Source organism: Stegostoma tigrinum, chromosome 4 (genome assembly GCF_030684315.1).
Source record: "Stegostoma tigrinum isolate sSteTig4 chromosome 4, sSteTig4.hap1, whole genome shotgun sequence".
Classification (NCBI taxonomy): Eukaryota; Metazoa; Chordata; class Chondrichthyes; order Orectolobiformes; family Stegostomatidae; genus Stegostoma; species Stegostoma tigrinum.
The window spans coordinates 3,451,210-3,469,871 of record NC_081357.1 but is presented as its reverse complement, the minus strand read 5'-3'; the positions used below and the strand labels follow the sequence as shown (position 1 = coordinate 3,469,871).

The following is an 18,662-nucleotide window of genomic DNA, read 5'->3' as shown; positions in this document are numbered from 1 at the left end:
GGAGATTCATTAGGATGTTGCCTGGAATGGAGTAGTTTAGGCAAGGAAAGAGGCTGCATAGGTTCAGGTTGTTTGCTTTACAACAAAGGAGGCTTGGGGGGGGGGTGCAGTGGTGGTCACAGGAATCAGCTATTCCCCTTAGTTCAACGGTCAAAACAAGGGAACGCAATTTTAAGGTATAGGGCACAAGGTTTACTGAGGAAAGTTGCTTTCAGCCAGAGGATCTGAGAGGATAGTAGAGCCAGGAAACCTCTCAATTTTTCAAAAGTACTTGGATGAGCACTTGAAATGTCATAATTGAAAGCAGGGTTAGTGTACATTTAAAGTAGCATCTTGTTGGTGCAGACTCGATGGGCCAAAGGGCCTCTGCTGTGCCATATGAGCATTACTGTGCCATGCCAAGGATATTTGTGCACTGGAAAGCAGGAAGGACAGCACAGGAAGCCATGTGACGGGGCAAGGGACAAGCACAGGACATCCCCAGGTGCCAACCAGTTGATGACATCACAGATAGAGCAGGCAGGGGTTGGGGTGGATGACAAGATGGTGCCCCCAATTTCTGTAATAGACTTTTATGCTCACCTGGCATGGGTCTTGCTTTAACTCTGGGTAGGCATCTCCCTGAAAAGGTAGAAAGCTAAGAGTTACACAAATCCACCCTTGGAACAGATCCCTGGATTAATCCTGGAAATTGTCTCCTGTTAGTCTGATAAGTCCGAGAGTCTCTCTCTGGTTAGACTACTCCACCATACAGTTCCCAGATTAATCCTATAGACTGATATCTGCACTGCTCCTGGATTAATCTGGAGTCTTTCTCTGCCTATTTTCCCATCTACTCACTCATGGTCCCATTGCCCTTGTGCTCTTGTCCCTTCAGAGCATGTTCATCAGCATCTCGCACAACACACCACCTTCCAGTTCCTGAACAATGTCTGTTTCTGCAGTTAATATCATTTCAAATCTCAAAGGAATTTATGGGAGCTTTAAAGAGAATTGGACACGGAGCATGAAAGGCTGCATGAGGTCATATAAGCAGCAGCTTCGTCAGAGGTGGGTTTTAAGGAATATATGAGAGGAGGTATGCTTGAGGGGTGCAGGGACAAACATGGTGCTAGAGCCACAACATACTCAGTGTGCCCCTTGCGGCTGGTGGGAATCGGGACATTCATTCAATCAGGAGAAGGCAATGGTTTCAGTTTTTGTCCTTTATATGCCCGAGAGATATATCACATTTGGGAAGCAATGGCCTAGTCATATTATCACTGGACTGTTAATCCGGAGATCCACATAATGTTTGGTTGTTGACTTGCTCGTGGAGCTGATAAGTTTGTTTGCAGACGTTTCGTCTTTGTTCTTGTCAGTGGCTGTCATAGTGTAGCTGTCAGTTTGACTACCATGATTCCTAGGGGCGGAGTAATCTGGTGGTCATCTCAGACATATCCTTTATGTATGGTCAGGTGACTAGTGTCTTTGGGCATGTTGTGTCGGTATTGGCAGAATATTCATTTCGGGTAACTGTTGTTTCTAAAACCGCCGTATAGATGTTCTTCCTCAGCTTCGAGCAATTTCGTGGTGCTGCAGTGTGTTGTTGCTCACTTGAACAGTGTTTTGATGCAGCTGTTTGTGGGAACTGGAATGATTGCTATTGTAGCTGATTACCTGATCCGCAAACCGCAATACACTGCAGCACCCCAGAGCTGCTCAAAGCCGAGGAAGGACATCTCTACGGTGGTTTTAGAAATAACGGTTACCCTAAAAGCATAGTCTGCCAATACCTACATAACAGACCACAACAAGGATAACGCAACATGCCCAGAGACACTGAGATAACAAAGTGTGGAGCTGGATGAACACAGCAGGCCAAGCAGCATCTTAGGAGCACAAAAGCTAACGTTTCGGGCCTAGAAGCTTCATCAGAAATGGGGGAGGGGAAGAGGATTCGGAAATAAATAGGGAGAGAGGGGGAGGCGGATCGAAGATGGATAGAGAAGATAGGTGGAGACGAGACAGACAAGTTAAAGGGGCGGGGATGGAGCCTGTAGAGGTGAGTATAGGTGGGGAGGTAGGGAGGACGGACAGGTCAAGGGGGCGGGATGAGGTTAGGAGGTAGGGAATGGAGGTGCGGCTTGAGGTAGGAGGGGGGGATAGGTGGAAGGGAGGACAGGTTAGGGAGGCGGAGATGAGCTGGGCTGGTTTTGGGATGCAGTGGGGGGGGGAGGGGAGATTTTGCAGCTTGTGAGACCCACATTGATACCATTGGGCTGCAGGGTTCCCAAGCGGAATATGAGTCACTGTTCCTGCAACCTACAGGTGGCATCATTGTGGCACTGCAGGAGGCCCAGGATGGACATGTCATCTAAGGAATGGGAGCATGAGTGGAAATGGTTCACGACTGGGAGGTGCAGTTGTTTGTTGCAAACCGAGCGTAGGTGTTCTGCAAAGTGGTCCCCAAGCCTCCGCTTGGTTTCTCTCATGTAGAGCGAGCCATACCGGGTATATCGGATGCAATATACGACATTGGCAGATGTGCAGGTGAACATCTGCTTGATGTGGAAAGCCTAAAGTCCCTCCGCTTCTTTCTGTCCCGCAGGCCCAACCATTCCCCCTCCACCGGCACCCTCATCCGCTTAGCCGGAATTGTCCTCACCCTCAACAACTTCTCTTTTGATTCCTCCCACTTCGTACAGACAAAGGGGTTGGCCATGGATACCTGCATGGGCCCAAACTATGCCTGCCTCTTTGTAGGATACGTGGAACAGTCCCTCTTCTGCACCTACACTGGCCCTACACCCCACCGCTTCCTCAGGTACATCGATGACTATATCGGTGCCGCCTCATGCTCCCACGAGGAGCTTGAACAGTTCATCCATTTCACCAACACCTTCCACCCCAACCTCAACTTCACCTGGACCATCTCCAACACACCCCTCACCATCCTGGGCCCCTCTGCCTCCATCTCAGGCAACCACCTAGCAACTGATATCCATTTCAAGCCCACCGACTCCCACAGCTACCTGGAATACATCTCCTCCCACCCACCTTCCCACAAAAATTCCATCCCCTATTCCCAATTCCTTTGCCCCTGCCGCATCTGCTCTCAGGATGAGGCATTCCACTCCTGCACATCCCAGATGCCCTCATTCTTCAAGGACCGCAACATTCCCCCAGCAGTGGTCGAGAACGCCCTCGACCATCTCTCCCGCATTTCCCGTAACTCATCCCTCACACCCCATCCCCACAATAACCGCCAAGAGAGAATCCCCCTTGTCCTCACATACCACTCCAAGCTCTGTATACAACACATCATCCTCCGACACTTCCGCCATCTATAATCCGACCCCACCACCAAGGACATTTTTCCATTCTCACCCTTGTCTGCCTTCCGAAAAGACCACTTTCTCCAGGACTCCCTTGTCCGCTCCACACTCCCCTTCAACCACACCACACCCGGCACCTTCCCCTGCAACCGCAGGAAGTGCTGCACTTGCCCCCACACCACCTCCCTCACCCCTATCCCAGGCCCCAAGATGACATTCCACATTAAGCAGAGGTTCACCTGCACATCTGCCAATGTGGTATACTATATCCACTGTACCTGGTGTGGCTTCCTCTACATTGAGGAAACCAAGCGGAGGCTTGGGGACTGCTTTGCAGAACACCTATGCTCGGTTCACGACAAACAACTGCACCTCCCAGTGGCGAACCATTTTAACTCCCCCTCCCATTTCTTAGACATGTCCATCCTAGGCCTCCTGCAGTGCCACAATGATGCCACCCGAAGGTTGCAGGAACAGCAACTCATATTCTGCTTGGGAACTCTGCAGCCCAATGGTATCAATGTGGGCTTCACAAGCTGCAAAATCTCCCCCCCCCCCCCCCCCCCCCCCCCCACTGCATCCCAAAACCAGCCCAGCTCGTCCCCACCTCCCTAACCTGTTCTTCCTCTCACCTATCTCCTCCTCCTCCCACCTCACGTCGCACCTCCAGTCCCTACCTCCTAACCCCTTGACCTGTCCGTCCTCCCCGGACTGACCTATCCCCTCCCTACCTCCCCATCTATACTCACCTCTACAGGCTCCATCCCTGCTTTTTAACTTGTCTGCCTCCTCTCCACCTATCTTCTCCTCTATCCATCTTCGATCCGCCTCCCCCTCTCTCCCTATTTATTTCAGAACCCTCTTCCCATCCCCCTTTTTCTGACGAAGGGTCTAGGCCTGAAACATCAGCTTTTGAGCTCCTATGATGCTGCTTGGCCTGCTGTGTTCATCCAGCTCCACACTTTGTTATCTCAGATTCTCCAGCATCTGCAGTTCCCATTATCTCTCATGCCCAGAGACACTAGTCACCTTACCATACATTAAGGAGATATCTGAGATGATCACCAGATTACTCCACCCCCAGGAATCATGGTAGCCTACAAACTGACAGCTACACTACAATAGCTACTGACCAGAATAAAGGATCCAATAACAATAACTAACAGAACTAGTGTCATTTCCAAGATACCATGCAAAGACTGCCAAATACATTACATAGGGCAAACTAAAAGGAAACTAGCCATTGGGATTCATGAACACCAGCTACCAAGAGACACGACCAACCCTCACTCATTTCAATACACATGGACAAAGAGGAACACCAATTCGACTGGGACAAAGTAGCCATCCCAGGATAAGTCAACTAAAAACATGCACGAGAATTCCTGGAGGCCTAGCACTCTAACTGGAGCTCCATCAACAAACATGTAAAGCTGCACCCCATATGCCAATCACTAAGGAACAAATCCAGAAGTGATGCCAGCAAACTGAGACACAAATAGCAAGCGGGACAGAACAACTAGGAGTATGGTGACAAAACACCTGCAAACAAACTTACCAGCTTGGCGAGCAAATCAACAACTGCATCAACAACGTGAGCTACACATCTTCTCAAAAACCTTGAACCCAGATTACCATTCTAGGGACCCAGGTTCGAATCCCACCACAACAGATGGTGGCATTTGAATTCAATAAAATATCTGGAATTAAGAATCTAATGACAACCACGAATCCATTGTCAATTGTCAGGAAAAATCCATCTAGTTCACCGATGTCTTTTAGGGAAGGAAACTGCCATCCTTATCAGGTCTGGCCTATATTTGACTCCAGACCCACAGCAATGTGGTTGACTCTTGACTGCCCCCTGGGCAATAAATGTTGCCTGATCAGCGACGCCCTCATCCCGTGAATGAATGTTTAAAAATCCCACCTTCAGACGTTTGGTGACTAAACTCTAAGCAATATTTACTTGCTCAAATCCCTTATGCGCAACCACCCATCACAGGAAGGTTAGATTGATCACTATCCAGGTTCTCTCACCCTCAGCTGGGTAATTCATCACCTTCACCCTGCACAGAGATTGACAACATTCTCACCAGAATCTCCAGAACCGTTGGCACCAAACCTGCCAGAAAGCCAGGAGGGGCCTGCAAAACCTCCACAGAATACCTCACAGCTCGGCGGAGAATTCGACGTAAAACCAGCCTGGGAATCGACAATAAATCCATCAGGACATCATTATACAAGTTCCAATCAGAGAAGATTTAATCCCTCAACCACAACCTCTCCTTTCTCCATCACATTTGGCCTCCCATACCTTGCCTCCATCCACTCAACGCCCAACCCAATAAGTAAAATTCCACCCCCTCAAAATGGTAACAGCTCCCCAGCAATGACTGCCACTTCAGTACTCCAATGCCACCTCCCCACATTTCTTGTTACAGCCCTGTACCCATTCTACTGGTTCCATGTCAAAGATTCTTCGCATTAGCATGCCAACTCCCCTCACATTGCAGCCTCCCTTTTCTTTGCTCCACTCACACATTATCTACAAGGCATAGGTTCAAATGGGAGGACTCACGCAGCTCCAGTCATTCCTGGATAGAGGCCATCAGCAATACAGATGGTGAGAGCGCGGATATGATCAGCCAGCACACGATATGCCCTGTCTATCATATCAGGATCCATGTCACCCACCAAACCTCGGTACGGAGGAGCTTTCGATCCCTGGAGAAATATACAAACCAGACAGTACCAATAGTAAGCCTCTTCAACATACCAGATTCACACATACTGCAGGTAACCCAACATCCCAGCAACCTGTCCCAGGAAGAGTGCCCAGTCCTTTCAAAGCCACCCCCTCCAACATCCCAGAAATGCCCCTTGCCCAGCAAGGTAGGTGGTAGCACCCATTCTTACCCTGTGAATGGCATCTAGAATGGGAGTGAAGAGGTCAGTGTCATAATTGGATTCTTTCCCTTGCAGAACTGCAACCAATCTTTCAAGTCCCATGCCAGTGTCAACACTCCGCTGTGGCAGACAGTGAAGACTGCCATCAGCTTCCCTACAGGAGAGAAAAATACCCAATAAGGACGACCCAACACTGCAAACATTATCTCTACACTGTGTAGAGAAGTGCAGCCCAGGATTAGATACAGGGAGAAACGCTCTCTATACTGTCTCCATCAAACACTCCCAGGACAGGGACAATACTGGGTTAAATACAATGAAAATCTCCCTCTACTCTTTTAGACTAAAAATGAAGCCTCCAATACACTCAAAATAAAAGTAGATCTCCCTCAACACCGTTCCCAAACAGTCCCAAGACAGGGATAGCATGAGATTAGATACAGAAAAGCGTCCGCTATTCTTGTTAAATTGAAAGTAAAGCTCCTTCTACACTGTCTCCACCAAACACTCCAAGGAAGTACAGCATGGGGTCAGACACAGAACAAAGCTTTTTCTACACTGTCCTCAGTAAACACTCCCACGGCAGACACAGCATAGGGTTTGATACAGAATAGCGCTCTCTTTTCACCATTGCATCAGTCCAGGAGTAACACCTTCATACTACAACAACCCACCTCCCCGTTACCCTGCCCTGAATACCACCACAATCCCCTCCCTGTTCAAACCCATTCCATCCACATTTCCCGCCCCAGGCAGAAATTCACAATGCCCACCACACTGACCTGCTGTACTGCATGAATACCAGGTTCCAGATCTCCACCAGCTGAGGATTGCCTGTGTTGACTTGTGCTGCTGCTCCTTTCCCTACTCCATGGTCATAGTGTATTTCAGTACATGGGCCACAGGGCCCCATCTCACCCATCTCCCAGAAGTTATGAGCGAGACCAAATGGAAGTAAGTGGTGAGGATGAACGCTTCAAAAAAAAACACACACACAAAACAATGCTTAGGATCTGTCACATTATGATCTTGATGGACCTTTGACCCACACATCCCCTAACCCTCAGCACAAGGACATTTTGAAGAAGGGTCACTGGATCCGAAACGTTAATTGCTTTCTCTCCATAGATACTGCCAAGCCTGCTGATTTTTTCAGCAATTTCTGATTTTGTTTCTGATTTATAGCATCTGCAGTTTTTAGGTTTTATTGTTTAATGTGAAAAGGGGTGCTTGGTGCAAGTGCAGCTCTCTGCTTAGTGTCTGTAGGTGAATTTACTAAAGAAACTAACTTTCTAAATTTCACAGAGCTTCACAAACTGCAAAAGAAACCATAAATGAGTTTGCAAAAGTGTGTCAGTGGTTATTAATATCAGTAAACTGTGAGTGATTCTCTAAATTGCGACAAACTACAGTGAACACGAAGTGTGATTCAAAAGTGTGATGTTGAAGTGAGGTGCAAAGGAAAGTGGGTATTGCAAACAGTTTAAAATGTACACCTTTGATGAAAATAGGATTTGATGCATAGAGGGAAGCAGCTGCTGCTTTTGGCTTTAATTTTCTCGTGGATTTATGTTACAAGTAAATGTAATCCATTTAGGACGTAAACTAGATCACTTAGTCAAAACACTAAAATCAATTAACTAATAAGTGCATAAATGAATTGTAGAAAATAGGAGCAAGAGTCAGCCATTCAACCCTGCTCCACCATTCAATATCATCATGGCTGATTATCCAGCTCAGTACCTTGTTCCTGCTTTCCATTCCCTTTGATCCCTCAATGCTTTGGCCTCGATCACGTCCTGTGGCAGACAATTCCACAGGCTCTCAACTCTCTGGGTGAAAACACTTCTCATCTCGGTCCTACAAACTGCCTACTAGATATCCTTGTTCTGGATTACATGGTCATCGTGAACACCCTGCCTGCATTTACCCCATCTAGTCCAATTAGAATTTTATAGGCTTCCATGAGTTTCTTGCTTCATTCTTCTAAACTCCAGTGACAAGAATCCTAACCAATCCAGTTTCTCTTCATTCATTAGTCCTATAATCCCAGCAATCAACCTGGTAAACCTTTGTTCCACTTCGTCCATAGCCAGAACATCCTTCCTCAAAATAAGGAGACTAAAACTGCACAATACTCCAGATGTGGTCTCATCAAGGCCCTGGACAACTGGAGTAAGATATTACGCTTCCTGCTATGAAGGCCAGAATGCCTTTTGCCACCTTCACTACCTGCATGCTTACTTTCATAAAATTGGGGCAAAAGGACACCCAGGTCTCATTGCACATCCCATTTCCAATCTATCACCTTCCTGTTCTTGCTAAAAAAGTGGATAATCTCACATTTATCCACATTATACTTCATTTGCCGTGCATTTATCCACTCATTCAGCTTGTCCAAATCACACTGAAGCATTTCTGCATCCTCCTCATAGTTCACCCTCCCACTCAGCTTTGTATTGTCTGCAAAGTTGTATATATCACATTTGGTTTTCTGAAAATCATTAATATATTTTGTGAATAGCTGGAGTCCAATCACTGATCCCTGTGGAACCCCACTAGTCACTATTAGAAGACAACCCATTTATTCCTACACTTTTTTTCCTGTCTGCTAACCAGTTCTCTATCCATGTCAGTACAATCCTTTGTGCTTTAATTCTTCATTCTAATATCTCAAGTGGGATCTTATTGAAAACCTTCTGAAAATCGAGTAAACCAAATCTGCTGGTTTCCCCTTATCAACTCTGCTAGCCACATCCTCAAAAAATTCCAGACCTGTCAAGCATGATTTCCCTTTCTTAATTCTGTGCTATGTCCAATCCTGCAACTGCTTTCCAAGTGCTCTGCTCTTAAATATTTTGTAATGGACCCCACCATTTTCCCTTCTACCAGTATCAGCCTAACCGATCAATAATTTCCTATTTTCTCTCTATCTCCTTTTAAAAAAACATTAGCTATCCACCTATCTGTGGGAACTGTTCCAGAATCTATAGAATCTTGGCAATGATCATCAATGCATCCATTATATCTAAGGTACTTCCTTAATTACACTGGGACACAGATTTTGGGATATATCAGCCTTTAATTCCACCTATTTTCCCAAAAAACATTTCCCTGCTAATACTGATTACCTTCAGTTCTTCCCTCTCTCTAAACCCTATATTTCCCAAGATTCCTGATGTTATTAGTATTCTCTTTTGTGAAGACAGAATCAAAATATGTATTTAATTAGTCTGCCATCTTTGTTCTGCAGTGCAACCATCTCAGTTTCTGATTGTAAAAGGATTCGCATTTGTCTTCGCTAATCTTTTTTCTTTTCATATACCTGTAGAACAATTACAGAGAGTAGAAAGGGAATGGAATGCTTTGCCTGCAACGGTAGTAGATTCGCCAACTTTAGGTACATTTAAGTCGTCATTGGATAAGCATATGGACGTACATGGAATAGTGTAGGTTAGATGGGCTTGAGATTGGTATGACAGGTCGGCACAACATCGAGGGCCGAAGAGCCTGTACTGTGCTGTAATGTTCTATGTTTTCACAATCTTACTCTCGTACTTTTATTTTCCTGCTCTCAATCACTTCCTTTGTACCCCTTTACTGAAATCTAAACTGTTTCCAATTCTCAGGCTTGCTGCTGTTTTTGGCCAATTTTTGTGCCCCTTCCTTGGATCTAATATTGTCCATAAATTCCCTTGTTAGCAATCCCTTGTTTTCTCTGCCAGACAGGAATGAACAATTGTTACAGCCTCTCCATGCACTCTAAGTGTTTGCTATTGTCTACCCACTGTCATCCTTTTCAGTAAAGTTCCCCAAATCATCATAGCTCGCTCATCCCTCATACTATCATTGTTTCCTTTATTTAGATTCAAGGCCCAAGTCTCAGCATCAATGTCATTCTCCACCTTAATGAAGAATTCTATCCTAAAATGGTCACTTTCTCCAAAGGGTTCAGAGATTTCCAATTATTCCCTTCTTAGTACACAATACCCAGTCTAGAATAGCTTATTCTCTATAAAATAAAAAAAACTGCAGATGCTGTAAATCAGGAACAAAAACAGAAGTTGCTGGAAAAGCTCAGCAGGTCTGACAGCATCAGAACTGGGGAAGGATCACTGGGCACAAAACATTAACTCTGATTTTTTCTTCACAGATGCTGCCAGGCCTGCTGAGCTTTTCCAGCAACTTCAGTTTTTGTAGCCTATTCTCTAGCTGACTTTTAAACAGACGGATCCAGAAAATCGTCCTCTGAGGTACTGTTAGTTCTAATTTGCCTAATCCATATGCAGATTGTCACCCATAATTACGTCTGTAGCTTTAATGCTTGCATGTCTCATTTCCTGTTTAATGCCATCTCCAACTGTAGCACTACAATTTCAGGTTCTATATACATCCCAAATATCATTTTCTGTCTCTTGGTGTTTCTAAGCTCTACTCACACAGATCTTACATCACTGGAACTAATCTGCTTTCTCATTACTGTGTTAGCTTTCTCTTCAGTGCCACTCCACCACCTTTTCCTTTCTGTCTATCCTACCTAAACAGTATACACCCCTGGATATTCTGTTCCCATCCCTGGGTCACAGTGAAACCACAGGAGTCCCAACTGTACCCTGTTTATTTGTGCGATTAATTCACCCATTTTATTATGTATGCTTCACGCGTTAAGGCCTTTAGGGAGGTCTTTTTAACATTCTTTGTCCCATTTTCATTAGTTTGCACTGTGACCCTGTCTGATTCACGCCCTTGGATTCTCTGCCCATCACTTTTCTTATTTTCAGTCTGCCTTTTGCTTTTGCCCTGACTTCCATCCCTTCTAGCTCATTGTATAGGTCCCCATCATCCTGCCATTTTCATTTAAACCCTCCACAATCAGTCTACCAAATACCAGGACATCAGTTCCAGTCCTGCCCAGGTGTCTTGTCCAGCTGGTACCGGCCCCACCTGCTCCAGAACCAGTCCCAAGATTACGGAAATCTGAAACCTCTCCCTCTTGCACCATCTTTTCAGCCACCTATTTATCTGATATACCCAGCTATTTCTGGTCGAACTAGCATGTGATATTGCTAGCAATCCTGAGATTATTTCCTTTGAGACTGTACTTTTTAAACTTGGTTCTTAACTCTGAATATTCTGCTTTTAGGACCATATTCTCCTTATTTAAATCTATGTTGGTGATATCGGTGTATTCATTGATCACTGACTAATGAACTAAATTAATTAAACAAGGTTGGACATAAATGCCAGTGCAGATGATGCGCCACATTTATCAAGTGGAAGCAGTTTCCTGGTGACTTGCATAGACAGGGCATGGAGAGGATTCCAGTGGAGAGAAATCAAGACAGAACATTCAAGACATCACTTCAAAGCTGTGCTTCGGGTAAAGTGAAGTAGAGTGTGACAAAATATTCAGCAGCAAATTATGAAACCAAGTTAACATTAAAGCATTCAGAACAGGATCTAGGATGCTACAGCTAGGGGAAATAGTCATCAGAGCTCTTGGTATTACATAAAGACAGGTGAAATGAGGTGCCTGCAACAAAGGCAATATAATAACCACCTTTGCACGGACTGAACTATTCAAACAGGTAAAAACAGAATGGAAGCAAAGTATATAATAGTTTCCTAAAACAATATGTTGTGGAACTGACCAAGAAGAACCTTGCTTTGTATAATAAGACAGAAATAATTTCACAGTAAGGAATCCCTGGGCAAGAGTGACCACAATGGAATTTCACATTAACTTTGTATTTAAGTCTGAAAGTAGAGTACTAAACATAAATCAAGTCAAATTGCTAGGTCTGAGGTCTGAACTGTGTCAATGTCAATTGAACAGTAAACACTGGACACTGAGGAAACTTCTATCCTTTTCCACAAAACAGTCCCATGGGATCTTTTACATCCAGCTGAGCAGATACACAGAGCCTCCATACTTCCTGTCAATTTTAATATAAATACCTCTAACAGGGTAGCATTCCCTCAAATTTTTCTTTGGATCGTCAGCCTAACATTTGTGTTCAGAGCTATGAAGTGGGGTTTGAATCCCAGTGTCTGCATCAAGTCTATGGAGTTTCAGCAGCTTTTGCTGAGATTATAAACTGGACACTGAACTACAAACACTACAACACAGTGAAAGGGGAGTGTACCTGGATTTTTTTGTAACAGGAGGCATTTACACCACTTAGGATAGCGTCTTCCATTTTGTTCAGTGATTAGGGACAGGTGGGTGTGACAGAATGAGGCAGCTAAGGGAATGCAGAGGGCAGGAGTTCCAGTGTGTCAGCCTCCGCAATTAACCAATAGGTCTGCGGTTCTCTCAGTCTGTCGAGATAAGAACAGGGCAGAGAGATGAAATGTGCAAACTGACCACAGCACCATTGTACAGTCGGGGGGAGCAAAGAATTGTCAATAATCATACAGTGAAAGGGACTGACACCATTCTCTACAAAATGCAACAGTCCAGACAAGTGCATTGCCTCCCCCACCCTAGGGTTTGGGGCATCTGCTTGGGGCTGAAAAGGAACTTGTAGCAAGTGGGATGATCTTCTGATCATGGTCCATGTTGGCATGCAAAATTAGGGTGGAGGCTCTGCGTAGAGGATATGAGGAGCTGGGTACTAAATCAAAAACGCAGAACCCCAAATGTGATTAGTCGAGCGATGTACAAATTGGCATCAGGTACATAAAATTGATCAAAAAATTGATGAATAAAATTGGATATATGCAAGTGATGAAAATGTGACTTCAAGACTGGTGTGGGAGAAGTGTGCACCAGTTCAAAGGTCATTAGCAATGGCATTGGAGAAAGCAGGGACTGTGGCACTGGGACAGTGTACACATGAATTGGGCCGGGTGGCCTTTTGAACGAAATAGCCCGGGAACTACAGTGGACTTTAAATTAAATAGCCAGGACAAGAGATCAAATGTAGAAAGATGTCAGCTATCAAAGGTAGAGACCAACGAAAAGAGAAAAACAATAATGTGGGAAATGAGGGTTAGAGAATGGCAGGAAGGAATGGAGATTTAAAACAAAAGGATACAACAATCTAGACTAGGTATTATAAAGATAATAAAAAGACGAAAGTAAAGACTCCACATTTGAATGCAGAACAAAGTTAACAATTTGATAGCATACACTGATGTAAATAAATATAATCCGATAATCATTACGAAGTCTTGGTTTCAGGATGACAAGGATCGAGTCCCGAATATTGAGAAGTATGTGACACTCAAGAGGAGGAGGAAAATTGGTGAAGGGATAGCACTGCTTATCAAGGATGACATGTGTGCAAGAACTGGAGATAACCTTGGTTCAGGAGATTAGGATGTAGAACCTGTTTGGGTGGAGATAAGGAACAGTAGGGGAAGATGTCACTGGTAGGAATGGTCTACAAAGTGGGGAAGTGTACAAGAATACTGGGTACTTATAATACGGGAAGGACAAAAATCATGGCTGATCTTACTCCATTTATGAACTGGAAAAAAATCAAATTGGCGGTATTTCTCCATATGACAAGTTCAAAGAATGCTCAAGATAGCTTCTCAGAGTGGCATGTTTTGGAACTGACCGGAGAAGAGGTTATATTAGGCTTGGTATTATGTTATGTGAAAACATTAATTAACGAGCTCAGGGTTAGGGTAGCTGTAAGTGGCAGCAACCACAACACAACTGAATTTGAAAAGGAGGTGAATAGATCTGACACTAATATTTGAACTTAAATAATAGCACCTATATGGACATGAAAGCTAAGTTAGCTGAAGAAAACTAACATAACAAATACAGACAGATAAATAGCGACACAGTGGCTGACACTTCAGACAATATATCAGAACACTCAATAGTGTACTCCTACTAGAAAGGAAATTTCTAAAGGAAGGACCCACCATCTGTGGCTAAGTAAATTAGTCAGGGAAATCATCAAACTTCAGGAAAAAGCATACAACTGTACATAAAATTATAACAGGACTAGACAGGGTAAATGCTAGAAGAAAGTTCCTGTGACTGGCAAGTGCAGAACCAGGAGACAGAGTGTGCCAACTGGGTCATTTAGGACTGGGATGAAAAAAAATGTCTTCACCCAGACGAAGGTGAGCCTGTGGATTCTCTGGGTCAAGGCCAAATAGTGAATGTTTTCGAGAAGGAGTTAAATTTGTTCTTGGGGTTAAAGGGATCAGTGGATATGGGGAGTGAGCAGGATTAATGTACAGAGTTGAATGGTCAGCTATCATCATATTGAATACAGGGAACAGGACTGAAGAGCTGAATGGCCTACTCCTATTTTCTATGTTTGATGGTTTAAGAATGAACATCAGCCAGAATAGCATTAAAAAAAGTTGAAATTGGATTTAATGGTCTCATGGTTGCTAGTTTCAGAGATGCCAAAAGAGCAGCCAGCAGGGAGACTTTTTTCCAAACTCCATGCTTAAGTTGCTATACTGCAAGGAGACTCTCACCCAATGCTCAGCCAAATCTCTTTGGTCTCCTCATCAGCTGTCAAGCCCAATGCTGGGTCTCCCCCAAAAAAGGTCACGTAGAGGCGGTCCTGCGGGATATCATACACCTCAGTCAGCAACTCCCAGGCCATTCTGCAAGCTTCCTCCTGCCAAAAACACATCCACAGAGCAAACAATTACTCTCTGAAAATTCAGCAATATCCCCTGCACCCTGCCTGTCAAGAACTGAGTGAGATTAAACCATGTATTCCCTCTTCAGGGCCAGAGATTAAATCCTACCTGTAACTTCACCTGACTTCATTACAGCCTTGATACAAACATTGACAAAAGAGCTTAACTCCACAGGCAAGGTGAGAGTGACTGCCTCTGACATCCAGGAAACATTCGAATAACTGTAGCACCAAGGATCTCAATTAAAACTGGACTCTAATAGCAATCGGGGGCACATCTCTGCTGATTAAGAGTCAGACCTAGCTCAAAGGAAGGTAGTTGTGGGGTTCTTGCAGGTCAGTCATCTCCACTCCAAGAGACCCCTACAGAAGTTTCTCAGGGTCATGTGTGAGGGTCAATCATCTTTAGCTACTTCATCAATGACCTTCCCCCCATCATAAAAGTCAAAACTGGGGATATTTACTGATCACTACAAAGCATTCCAGACCATTCACAACTTCTCTGATACTGAAGATTTTTGAATTTGAACAGCAAGACCTGGCCAACATTGAGACTTGGACTGACAGCAGAAGTAACATTTGCAAGGCAACTGCCACCTGCAACAAGAGAATCTAAACATCTCTTCCTGACATTTAATGGTATTGGCTCACCTCCTGACTCCCCAAAGCCTGTCCAGCACGCACAAGGCACAAGTCATAAGTGTGATGGTCAATTTGCCTGGATGAGTGCAACTCCAACAATGCTCAAGAAGATTGACACCATCCAGGTCAAAGTAACCTATTTTTTGTTTCATTATTCATTCACAGAATATGGACGTCTGTTTCTGGGTCAGCATTTATTATCCCTATCCTAAGTGCCTCTTGATTTGACTAGCTCGCTGGGGCCATTTCAGACAGTGTTTAATAGTCAACCAAATTGCTGTCGGTCTGGAATCGTATGTAAGCCTGGTCACGTAAAGATTTCTTTCTATTAAGAACATTAGTGAACAAGATGGCACTCTTGAACGAGAAACACTATGACAATAGTGACATGACCATCATCAGCTTTTGAATTAGATTTTTATTCAAATCAAATTTCACCATCTGCAATGGTGGGATTCAAGCCCACATCCACAGAATATTAACCTTGTGAAATACTACTCCGAATCAGCTCACCACCATCTTCCCAAGGCCAACTAGGGATGAGGAATAAATAAAAGCCACAATGAAACCGATATCCCATAAATGAACGATATTTAAATTTTAAAAAATCAATCTCTCTGCTGCTCCTTTACCCCATCCTGAAAATGTGCCCCCCACCCCCTTTAACATGTCTCCCTCACCTTGAAGTAGTCTCCAAAAGACCAGTTGCCTAACATCTCGAAGAAGGTATGGTGATAGAGGTCTCGGCCCACATCCTCCAGGTCATTGTGTTTGCCACCAGCACGCACACATTTTTGGCTGTTAACAACCCGCTGGTACTGGGCCATGGGAGATCGAGGATCCACCGTACCCAGGAGGATGGGCTTAAACTGCAGGGGAGGGAGGGAGAGAGAGACAGAGAGAAGCATCAAACACAACAGTAGCCCGATTCTACTCGGGTCCATAATTCCAAATGGCGCCCCTCCCTACCAGGCTATCGCCCACCTCAGCTGCCCTCCCCACCACAGGTCACTCTCAATAGGCTCTCTTCCCAATTCCCACACAATCCATTTCCAAGTCCATCAAAACCTTCCTTTGTAACCCTACATGCCAGCCAGTTGCATCCCAAGTGGCTGGGATCCAGACAAAAGGGGACTTCACTGCAAGCTGAGTCAGCATAGCTTCACAAAGGGGACATCATGCCTGACAAATTTATTATAATTATTTGAGGAGCTGGGATAGATTTTTAATCGGTGAGGGAATGAAGTTTTATGAGGAAAAGGCAAGAAAGTGGAGTTGAGTATTACCAGATCAGCCTTGATCTCATTTAATGGTGCAGGACTTCTTCTGCGCCTATTCCCTATTAACAAACAGAATAAAAAAAGGGGAAGTAATGGATGTAATATATCAGGATTTTCAGAAGGCGTGTGATAACACATCACACATTAGGCTACTAATAAGAAAACAGGACACGATATCTTGGTGGGATATAAGCACGGGTTAAATGATTAACTAACTAAAAGATGAGGTTAAGATGAAGGGGGCATTTTCAGGATGGCAACCCATAACCTCAGTGCTGGAGCCACAATTATCTGCTGCCCCTTTCCTTCTCTGCAGGATCCACACGGAGAGGTTGCTTTCCCTCAGTGTCACAGAGCTGTATGGCATGGAAACAGGCCCTTCAGTTTAACTCATCTAAGCGGACCAGACAATTTGACCCGCATCCCCCTAAACGCTTCCTATTCATATAATCAGATGTTGTAAATGTTGTAATTGCACCAGCCTCCACCACTTCCTCTGGCAGCACATTCTATGCACGCAACACCCCCTGCATGAACAAGTTGCCCATTAGGTCTATTTATAATCTTTCACCTCTCACCCCACTTTGCCTCCTGCAACACTGCTCTAGCCCCCCCACTTCTTCCCTAACCCCCCGCATTCTCTAAATCTCCTCCCCCCGCCACTTTTCACTCCCCTCCTCCCAATCTCTCCTCACCTCAACCCCCACCCACTCCCTCCACCCCCAACCCCGTTACCCTCCCTCACCTCGACCCTCTGCCCCCCCCAAAACCCGGTCACCTTCCCTACCCTCGACCCTCTGCGACCCCCCGCCGCACCTGGTTCATGCCGGCGTTGACCAGCAGAAGGCTGGGGTCTCCCCTTGGGATGACCGGGGCAGAGCGGACCTCCCGATGCCGCTGTTTGTCTCGGAAGTAGCACACAAAGCTCTGGCGGATGTGGCCGGCGCTCGGGACGCGCTCCCGGGCCCGATCTCCCGCCGCGGTCCAACGGCACATCGCGCGCCTCCCGAGCGCGGACACCAGCTGCACGGCCGCCATCTTTGATCGTGGCAAAGCCCCGAAAACAACGAGTACGTGGAGGGACAAGGGCGCCCAACGCCGTCTCCACCTCTGATCCTCCAAGATTAGCGCCACTCCCTGAGGATGAGTTGATATCGGGCAAACCGGTGCAACTACTCGGAGCTATCCGCACGTTAACACAACAACGGTGCTGTTTTCATGTCGGTTTAATAATTCAGAAATCACCGCGTATCAACACAATAATCTTTTAAAATTGCATCGTTTTCCGTGATAAAAGTAATCTACTGCAATTCTGAAAAAACGTCACAGAATGCCTCAGGAACTCAGCAGAATCTGACATAACAAGGTGTGGAGCTGGATGAACACAGCAGGCCAAGAGACGTCAGCTTTCCTGCTCCTCTGATACTGCTTGGCCTGCTGTGTTCATCCAGCTCTACACCTTATCTCAAAAGCTGACATTCACAGCGAGTCAGGCACCGTTTGTGTGGAGACAGCAAGCTAACAATTCAAGTCTAGATGACTCTTAATCGGAGCTAAAGTGGTGTGGAGGAGGCAGCATTTATGCATTGATGAGGCGGCGGGAGGGGGGGCGGTGCGTGAAGCGATGGGAGTGCTGTGGGAGAAATTATGTTGATAGTTCAGATAACATTTTCAGTACAGATTCCAAGATCTGCAGTAATTTGCACCTACACCGTCTTTAATTGACTGCCACGTCTGTTTGAGGAATGCTCACCCTGTAGAAGGTTTGCTCTGAAAGCTTGTGATTTTAAATAAACTAGTTGGCCTATAACCTGGTGTCATTAGACTTCTGACTGTTTCTGGTGAAACGTTGTGCTACCAGGGGATCCCCCTGAACAGTTCTAGCGTGA

General features: G+C 45.3%; 1 protein-coding gene across 2 annotated transcripts in view; it reads right to left on the bottom strand.

Moving 5' to 3' along the window:
• aars2 (alanyl-tRNA synthetase 2, mitochondrial (putative)) overlaps positions 1-17,842 on the bottom strand; it is a 44,298-nt gene extending 26,456 nt beyond the window's left edge. Inside the window, exons 1-8 of one of the 2 annotated variants that reach the window (XM_048531347.1) lie at positions 17,590-17,842; positions 16,174-16,362; positions 14,682-14,827; positions 7,010-7,201; positions 6,237-6,381; positions 5,899-6,044; positions 5,414-5,522; positions 583-621 (exon numbers count right to left, since the gene is read on the bottom strand). In XM_048531347.1, coding sequence (XP_048387304.1) covers positions 583-621; positions 5,414-5,522; positions 5,899-6,044; positions 6,237-6,381; positions 7,010-7,201; positions 14,682-14,827; positions 16,174-16,362; positions 17,590-17,811 — 1,188 coding nt within the window. In that variant the 5' untranslated portion in view covers positions 17,812-17,842. The remainder of the gene's footprint in view (positions 1-582; positions 622-5,413; positions 5,523-5,898; positions 6,045-6,236; positions 6,382-7,009; positions 7,202-14,681; positions 14,828-16,173; positions 16,363-17,589) is intronic. The other variant, XM_048531346.1, reaches the window with a different exon arrangement.
• Between the last annotated feature and the right edge of the window lie 820 nt (positions 17,843-18,662).